Below are 10000 nucleotides of genomic sequence, written 5' to 3'. Positions count from 1 at the left end.
AGAGGAGAGGAGAGAGGAGAGAGGAGAGAGGAGAGAGGAGAGGAGAGGAGAGGAGAGAGGAGAGGGGAGAGAGGAGGAGAGGAGAGGAGAGAGGAGAGGGGAGAGAGGAGAGAGGAGAGGAGAGGAGAGGAGAGGAGAGGTGAGGAGAGGGGAGAGAGGAGAGATGAGAGGAGAGGAGAGGAGAGGAGAGGAGAGGAGAGGGGAGAGAGGAGAGATGAGAGGAGAGGGCAGAGAGGAGAGAGGGGAGAGGGGAGGAGAAGGTAAGGGAGAGGAGGGAAGGGAGGGGAGAGAGGGAGGGGAGGAGAAGGGAGGGAAGGGAGAGGAGAGGAGAGGAGAGGAGAGGAGAGGAGAGGAGAGGAGAGGAGAGGAGAGGAGAGGAGGGGAGAGGAGAGGAGAGGAGAGGAGAGGAGAGGAGAGGAGAGGAGAGGGAAGACGAGAGGGGATGTATTGATTAAAATAATGTATTGATTAAGAAAATGTATTGATTAACATCATGTATTGATTAAGAGTACGTTATCATTTTGGTCCCTTGCAGAACCAACTGTAGCAACAAAACAGAACCCAGGGCTGCTGAGATTAGATGTCTCTTATCTGTGTCAAATGTCTGACAGCAATAATTACCCCTCTAGTTTATTGAACTGAATGGAATTCATTTGAGGAAATAAAATAAGGGACATTTAAACATGCTAATTACCACAGAACATGGTGCTGATTACCACAGAACATGGTGCTGATTACCACAGAACATGGTGCTGATTACCACAGAACACGGTGCTGATTACCACAGAACATGGTGCGGATTACCACAGAACATGGTGCTGATTACCACAGAACACGGTGCTGATTACCACAGAACATGGTGCTGATTACCACAGAACATGGTGCTGATTACCACAGAACACGGTGCTGATTACCACAGAACATGGTGCTGATTACCACAGAACATGGTGCTGATTACCACAGAACACGGTAGACATTTAATACCATAGGTATACTATATTAATACCTCTATAGTACTATAGTTATACTACATGAATACCTCTATAGTACTCTAGTTATACCACATTACTACTTCTATAATACCATAGTTATACTATATTGATACCTCTATAGTATTCTAGGTATACTACATTACTACTTCTATAATACCATAGGTATGCTATATTAATACCTCTATAGTACTCTAGTTATACTACAGTACTACTTCTATAATACCATAGTTATACTATATTAATACCTCTATAGTACTATAGTTATACTACATGAATACCTCTATAGTACTCTAGTTATACCACATTACTACTTCTATAATACCATGGTTATACTATATTAATACCTCTATAGTACTCTAGTTATACCACATTACTACTTCTATAATACCATAGTTATACTATATTAATACCTCTATAGTACTCTAGTTATACCACATTACTACTTCTATAATACCATAGTTATACTATATTAATACCTCTATAGTACTATAGTTATACTACAGTACTACTTCTATAATACCATAAGTATACTATATTAATACCTCTATAGTACTATAGTTATACTACAGTAATACTTACCGTTCTTGTCATTGCTGGAGGAGGCAGCTCCAGTGTTGTTGTGTTTGTAGGTGTTGTACTTCTAACTATAACTATATAACTATAATACTATAGTTATACTACAGTACTACAGTTATACAACCGTTATACTACAGTAATACTACAGTAATGCTTACTGCTCTTGTCTTTGCCTGAGGAGGCAGCTCCAGTGCTGGTGCTGTACTTCTATAATACTATAGCTATACTATAGCTATACTACAGTAAAACTACAGTAATACTTCTATAGTACTACAGTAATACTACATGAATACTTACTGCTCTTGTCTTTGCCTGAGGAGGCAGCTCCAGTGCTGGTGTGTTTGTAGGTGCTGTACTTCTTGTCCTTCAGCGAGTGGAGGTCAGCGTCGGCAGAGTGGCTGTGGTGCAGCAGACTGGCGCTCAGCTGCAGGATGGAATCGTCCACGGCGTTGGAGTGCTCCGAGTGAGAGTGTCTGAGGTCGGAGTGCGTGTGTGTGACGTCGGGGGGTTCCTGGAGGCTGTCTCTCTGGTAGAGCGGGGCGGAGTGTAGACTGGCCTGGTCTGAGTCTATGGAATAGATCTTCTCGTGACTCCTCCCACTGCCGCCTCCCCCTCCCACACCTCCCACCCCCCCCACCGGGCGTTTCTTCAGCCCGTCTTTTGGGGGTTTGAACCCCCTCATCCCCATCCTGGGCCCCCCCAGATCGGATTCCATGTAGGAGGGGGGCCGGCTGGAACACTCGGAGATGTCGGAATGGGGCGGGTCTTCAGGGAGGTAACGCTGGCTCTTCATTGTTGCATGGCCCGGGACAGAGGCGGAGCCAGCGGATCCGGGGGCGGGACCACCGGCGGGACCGGACAACGGGATTGGTCCTTGTTTCAGCGTCTCCACGCTCTTCTTCCATAGGGCGCGGGGTTTGGAAGCGGGGCCGGCCGGGCCGGGGGGGTGGGGTTTGCCGTTGTCGGCGGTAACGCTGACCTCTACGTCGTTGAGGCTGAGGGGGTGGGGTTTGGGTTTCCCAGGGTACGGGCCTGGGGATGAGTTATTCAGCAGGTCTTTGTGCCGACCCAGGAAGCCCTGTAGAGTGGAAGTGTTGCTATAGAGACCACCCTGGCCTTTAGGAGACAGACTGACGACAGAGTTACCTAGAGGAAAGACAGCACAACATCTATAATCTAAAGAGACCACCTGGAGACAGCACAACATTTATAATCTTTAGAGACCACCTGGAGACAGTATAACATCTATAACCTATAGAGACCACCTGGAGATAGTATAACATCTATAACATAGAGACCTCCTGGAGACAGTATAACTTCTATAACATAGAGACCACCTGGAGACAGTATAACATCTATAATCTATAGAGACCACCTGGAGACAGTATAACATCTATAATCTATAGAGACCACCTGGAGACAGTATAACATCTATAATCTATAGAGACCACCTGGAGACAGTATAACATCTATAACATAGAGACCACCTGGAGACAGTATAACATCTATAACATAGAGACCACCTGGAGACAGTATAACATCTATAACATAGAGACCACCTGGAGACAGTATAACATCTATAATCTATAGAGACCACCTGGAGACAGTATAACATATATAATCTATAGAGACCACCTGGAGACAGTATAACATCTATAATCTATAGAGACCTCCTGGAGACAGTATAACATATATAATCCACAGTGACCTCCTGGAGACAGTATAACATCTATAATCTATAGAGACCTCCTGGAGACAGTAAAACATCTATAATCTATAGAGACCTCCTGGAGACAGTATAACATCTATAATCTATAGAGACCACCTGGAGACAGTATAACATCTATATTCTATAGAGACCTCCTGGAGACAGTATAACATCTATAATCTATAGAGACCTCCTGGAGACAGTATAACATCTATAATCTATAGAGACCTCCTGGAGACAGTATAACATCTATAATCTGAATACTGAATCTACACCTCTACTGTGGGGTTCTGTTACTACATTTATTATGTCTACACCTCTACTGTGGGATTCTGTTACTACATTTATTAATGTCTACACCTCTACGTGGGGTTCTGTTACTACATTTATTATGTCTACACCTCTACTGTGGGGTTCTGTTACTACATTTATTAATGTCTACACCTCTACTGTGGGGTTCTGTTACTACATTTATTATGTCTACACCTCTACTGTGGGGTTCTGTTACTACATTTATTAATGTCTACACCTCTACTGTGGGGTTCTGTTACTGCATTTATTAATGTCTACACCTCTACTGTGGGGTTCTGTTACTACATTTATTATGTCTACACCTCTACTGTGGGGTTCTGTTACTACATTTATTATGTCTACACCTCTACTGTGGGGTTCAGTTACTACATTTATTATGTCTGCACCTCTACTGTGGGGTTCAGTTACTACATTTATTATGTCTACACCTCTACTGTGGGGTTCAGTTACTACATTTATTATGTCTACTGTGGGGTTCTGTTACTACTTTTATTATGTCTACACCTCTACTGTGGGGTTCTGTTACTACATTTATTATGTCTACTGTGGGGTTCTGTTACTACATTTATTAATGTCTACACCTCTACTGTGGGGTTCTGTTACTACATTTATTACGTCTACACCTCTACTGTGGGGTTCTGTTACTACATTTATTAATGTCTACACCTCTACTGTGGGGTTCTGTTACTACATTTATTATGTCTACACCTCTACTGTGGGGTTCTGTTACTACATTTATTATGTCTACACCTCTACTGTGGGGCTCTGTTACTACATTTATTAATGTCTACACCTCTACTGTGGGGCTCTGTTACTACATTTATTAATGTCTACACCTCTACTGTGGGGCTCTGTTACTACATTTATTATGTCTACAACTACATTTATTATGTCTACACCTCTACTGTGGGGTTCTGTTACTACATTTATTATGTCTACTGTGGGGTTCTGCTACTACATTTATTATGTCTACCTTCGGTTTTGAAACATTTTTTTTAACTACAGACACTTTAATGGATAATTTTAAATTATATTATGTTATCTAATCATTAATTTAACAAATACAAAAAAATATATATATTAAATTGTTTTTTGTCTTAAAGTATAATTGTTAGAGATGACTAATGTTACTGCCCCCTCTACAACAACAAGAACAAGACTTAAATATGTGTACATTTGTATTGGGAGTTTCAATATGGCCGACTTGTACCTTCCAGGCCTCTCATAGCATCAGCCGTTCAAGATGTATATACATCATTGGGTACGACAGTTGAAATAAGCTGATGAGGCATTTGTAAGTTACATTCTTGATGAATCAAAGGATATATAATCCTGAATTTAATAAAATGTAAGTAGCAGATTTTCCCTTTAACTTCCTGATAAAATTCCCCAACATTTTTCCTGAAGTCCCGGTTGGAATATTCCCAGGGAATTTGAAATCCTCCAACCAGGTATTTTTTTTGGAAAGGTTCCTGTAATTCTATCATTTTTGTTGCTGGGTTACAGATGTGAGGTCAGGGGTTAGAGGTCATGGGTTTATCATACCTTTCATCATGTTGATGATACCGGGCTGCAGCAAGGCCGGGGAGCGTTTAGGAGATGAAGAAGACAGGGTGATCTTCTTAGCTGACTTCAGAAGGTGTAACATGTTGGCCTGAGGAGAGAAGTCCAACTCCGGAGGCTTCTTCTTTAACTCTATATGGACCCCGTGGACACAAGACCAGATACCCTGGAGAGGAGGAGATGAGGAAGAGAGGAGGGGGCGATGATGATGATGGTGATGGAGGGGCGGGAGGAAGGGAGGAAAAAGGGAACAGACAGAGAGAGGAAGAAGATTAGTGTGAGGCAGCACACACACACAGATAGACAACAGACACACACACACACACACAGAGAGAGAGAGAGAGAGAGAGACAGAGAGAGAGAGAGAGAGAGAGAGAGACAGAGAGGGAGAGAGGGAGAGAGGGAGAGAGAGAGAGAGTGAGAGAGAGAGAGAGAGAGAGAGAGAGAGAGAGAGAGAGACAGAGAGGGAGAGAGGGAGAGAGGGAGAGAGAGAGAGAGAGAGAGAGAGAGAGAGAGAGAGAGAGAGAGAGAGAGAGAGAGAGAGAGAGAGAGACAGACAGAGAGGGAGAGAGAGAGAGAGTGAGAGAGAGAGAGAGAGAGAGAGAGAGAGAGAGAGAGAGAGAGAGAGAGAGAGTGAGAGAGAGACAGACAGACAGACAAAAGAGTAACCCTTGGTAGTAGCGCTACTCCTCTTAACTCCTCACTACTCCTCACTACTCCTCACTACTCCTCTTAACAGACCCCTCTTAACTCCTCACTACTCCTCTTAACTCCTCTTAAAACCTCACTACTCCTCTTAACTCCTCTTAACTCACTACTCCTCTTACTCCTCACTACTCCTCTTAACTCCTAACTACACCTCTTAACTCCTCACTACTCCTCTTAACTCCTCACTACTCCTCTTAACTCCTCTTAAAACCTCACTACTCTTAACTCCTCTTAACTCCTCACTACTCCTCTTAACTCCTCACTACTCCTCTTAACTCCTCACTACTCCTCTTAACTCCTCTTAAAACCTCACTATTCCTCTTAACTCCTCTTAACTCCTCTTAACTCCTCTTAACTCCTCACTACACCTCTTAACTCCTCACTACTCCTCTTAACTCCTCACTACACCTCTTAACTCCTCACTACTCCTCTTAACTCCTCACTACTCCTCACTACTCCTCTTAACTCCTCACTACTCCTCTTAACTCCTCTTAAAACCTCACTACTCCTCTTAACTCCTCTTAACTCCTCACTACTCCTCTTAACTCCTCACTACACCTCTTAACTCCCCACTACTCCTCTTAACTCCTCACTACTCCTCTTAACTCCTCACTACTCCTCTTAACTCCTCTTAACTCCTCACTACTCCTCTTAACTCCTCTTAACTCCTCACTACTCCTATTAACTCCTCTTAACTCCTCTTAACTCCTCTTAACTCCTCACTACTCCTCTTAACTCCGCCCTTAACCCAGGCTAGAGAGACAGTAGACAGTAGAAAACCCAGGCTGAGAGAACCCAGGCTGAGTAGAAAGTACAGACAGTAGAAAGAGACTGCCCTAAGAGACAGTAGAAAGAGACTGGCCCTAACCCAGGCTGAGGGACAATAGAAACAGACTGGCCCTAACCCAGGCTGAGAGACAGTAGAAACAGACTGGCCCTAACCCAGGCTAAGAGACAGTAGAAAGACTGGCCCTAACCCAGGCTGAGAAGTAGAAAGAGACTGGCTAAGGCTGAGACAGTAGAAAGAGACTGGCCCTAACCCAGGCTGAGAGACAGGCTGAGGCTGAGACAATAGAAAGAGACTGGCCCTAACCCAGGCTGAGACAGTAGAAACAGACTGGCCCTAACCCAGGCTGAGACAGTAGAAACAGACTGGCCCTAACCCAGGCTGAGAGACAGTAGACTGGCCCTAACCCAGGCTGAGACTGGCCCTAACCCAGGCTGAGACAGGCTAGAAACAGACTGGCCCTAACCCAGGCTGAGAGACAGTAGAAACAGACTGGCCCTAACCCAGGCTAAGAGACAGTAGAAAGAGACTGGCCCTAACCCAGGCTAACCCAGGCTGAGAGACCCTGGCCCTAACCCAGGCTGAGACAGTAGAAAGAGACTGGCCCTAACCCAGGCTGGAGACTGGCCCTAACCCAGGCTGAGAGACAGTAGAAACAGACTGGCCCTAACCCAGGCTGAGACAGTAGAAAGAGACTGGCCCTAACCCCGGCTAGAGAACAGACAGACTGGCCCTAACCCAGGCTGAGAGACAGTAGACTGGCCCTAACCCAGGCTGAGAGACAGTAGAAACAGAAAGAGACAGTAGAAACAGACTGGCCCTAACCCAGGCTGAGAGACAGTAGAAACAGAGACTGGCCCTAACCCAGGCTAGAGAGACAGTAGAAACAGACTGGCCCTAACCCAGGCTGAGAGACAGTAGAAACAGACTGGCCCTAACCCAGGCTGAGAGACAGTAGAAACAGACTGGCCCTAACCCAGGCTGAGAGACAGTAGAAACAGACTGGCCCTAACCCAGGCTGAGAGACAGTAGAAAGAGACTGGCCCTAACCCAGGCTGAGAGACAGTAGAAACAGACTGGCCCTAACCCAGGCTAAGAGACAGTAGAAACAGACTGGCCCTAACCCAGGCTGAGAGACAGACAGTAGAAACAGACTGGCCCTAACCCAGGCTGAGAGACAGTAGAAAGAGACTGGCCCTAACCCAGGCTGAGAGACAGTAGAAAGAGACTGGCCCTAACCCAGGCTGAGAGACAGTAGAAACAGACTGGCCCTAACCCAGGCTGAGAGACAGTAGAAACAGACTGGCCCTAACCCAGGCTGAGACAGTAGAAAGAGACTGGCCCTAACCCAGGCTGAGAGACAGTAGAAACAGACTGGCCCTAACCCAGGCTGAGAGACAGTAGAAACAGACTGGCCCTAACCCAGGCTGAGAGACAGTAGAAACAGACTGGCCCTAACCCAGGCTGAGACACAGTAGAAACAGACTGGCCCTAACCCAGGCTGAGAGACAGTAGAAACAGACTGGCCCTAACCCAGGCTGGCTGAGAAAGGATGGCTAGTAAAGTACAGGTGCAGAATAGAGAACAGAGACAGAGGGTGAGGTGATGTATCTGTTCTCTGCCTCAGGCTGCAACACCTGGCTCTATTTCACAGCAGTAACCTGACCATCTCCCTCCTGTCCTTCCTCCATCTCTTTCTCTCTCTCTCTCTCTCTCTCTCTCTCTCTCTCTCTCTCCTTCCTCCACCTCTCTCTCTCTCTCTCTCTCTCTCTCTCTCTCCTTCCTCCACCTCTCTCTCCTCCTCCATCTCGCTCTATCTCCTTCTCCCTCCTTCCTCCATCCCAACTCCCCCTCTCTCTCCATCTCAACCTGACAGACAGACCAGTGAAACAGCAACTTGAACTCCTGTAGAAGAGGTGTTCTTCAGCCCTTAGCAAAGGTACCTTACCCCCATACCCCCTACATACCCCATGCATCCTACCCCCTACCCCCTCCACCCCACCCAGTACCCTAACCCCTACCCAGTATCCTAACCCCTACATTCCACACCTTAACCCCTGCATTCTACACCCTAACCCCTACATTCTACACCCTAACCCTTAACCCCTACATTCTACATCTTAACCCCTACATTCTACACCTTAACCCCTACATTCCACACCCTAACCCCTACATTATACACCCTAACGCCTACGTTCTACACCCTAACCCCTACCCAGTACCCTAACCCCTACCCAGTACCCTAACCCCTACATTCCACACATTAACCCCTGCATTCTACACCCTAACCCCTACATTCTACACCCTAACCCTTAACCCCTACATTCCACACCCTAACCCCTGCATTCTACACCCTAACCCCTGCATTCTACATCTTAACCCCTACATTCTACACCCTAACCCTTAACCCCTACATTCCACACATTAACCCCTACATTCTACACCTTAACACCTACATTCTACACCCTAACCCTTAACCCCTACATTCTACAGCCTAACCCCTACATTCTACACCCTAACCCTTAACCCCTACATTATACACCTTAACATCTACATTCCACACCCTAACCCCTGCATTCTACACCCTAACCCCTACATTCTAAATCTTTACCCCTACCCTACCCTTAACCCCTACCCCCTCCACCCCACCCAGTACCCTAACCCCTACCCAGTACCCTAACCCCTACATTCCACACCTTAACCCCTGCATTCTACACCCTAACCCCTACATTCTACACCCTAACCCTTAACCCCTACATTCTACATCTTAACCCTAACCCTTAACCCTAACCCCTACCCAGTACCCTAACCCCTGCATTCTACATCTTAACCCCTACATTCTACACATTAACCCCTACATTCTACACCTTAACACCTACATTCTACACCCTAACCCTTAACCCTTACATTCTACATCCTAACCCCTACATTCTACACCCTAACCCTTAACCACTACATTTTACACATTCACCCCTACATTCTACACCTTAACCCCTACATTCCACACCCTAACCCCTGCATTCTACACCCTAACCCCTACATTCTAAATCTTAACCCCTACCCAGTACACTAGCCCCTACATTCTACATTCTACACCCTAACCCTACCCAGTACCCTAACCCCTACGTTCTACACCTTAACCACCTACATTCTACACCCTAACCCCTACATCTACACCCTAACCCCTACATTCTACACCCTAACCCCTACATCTACACCCTAACCCCTACATTCTACACCCTAACCCCTACATTCTACACCCTAACCCTTAACCCCTACATTCTACACATTAACCCCTACATTCTACACCCTAACCCCTACATTCTAAATCTTAACCCCTACCCAGTACCCTAA

General features: G+C 45.9%; 1 protein-coding gene across 1 annotated transcript in view; it reads right to left on the bottom strand.

Moving 5' to 3' along the window:
* LOC139394486 (glutamate receptor ionotropic, NMDA 2A-like) overlaps nt 1–10000 on the bottom strand; it is a 93882-nt gene that overhangs the window by 1338 nt on the left and 82544 nt on the right. Inside the window, exons 11-12 of the mRNA XM_071142561.1 lie at nt 5134–5317; nt 1866–2714 (exon numbers count right to left, since the gene is read on the bottom strand). Coding sequence (XP_070998662.1) covers nt 1866–2714; nt 5134–5317 — 1033 coding nt within the window. The remainder of the gene's footprint in view (nt 1–1865; nt 2715–5133; nt 5318–10000) is intronic.

This window comes from Oncorhynchus clarkii, unplaced genomic scaffold (genome assembly GCF_045791955.1).
Source record: "Oncorhynchus clarkii lewisi isolate Uvic-CL-2024 unplaced genomic scaffold, UVic_Ocla_1.0 unplaced_contig_468_pilon_pilon, whole genome shotgun sequence".
In the NCBI taxonomy this organism is placed as follows: Eukaryota; Metazoa; Chordata; class Actinopteri; order Salmoniformes; family Salmonidae; genus Oncorhynchus; species Oncorhynchus clarkii.
The sequence above is the reverse complement of the archived record's forward strand: the minus strand, read 5'-3'. Positions and strand labels throughout refer to the sequence as shown.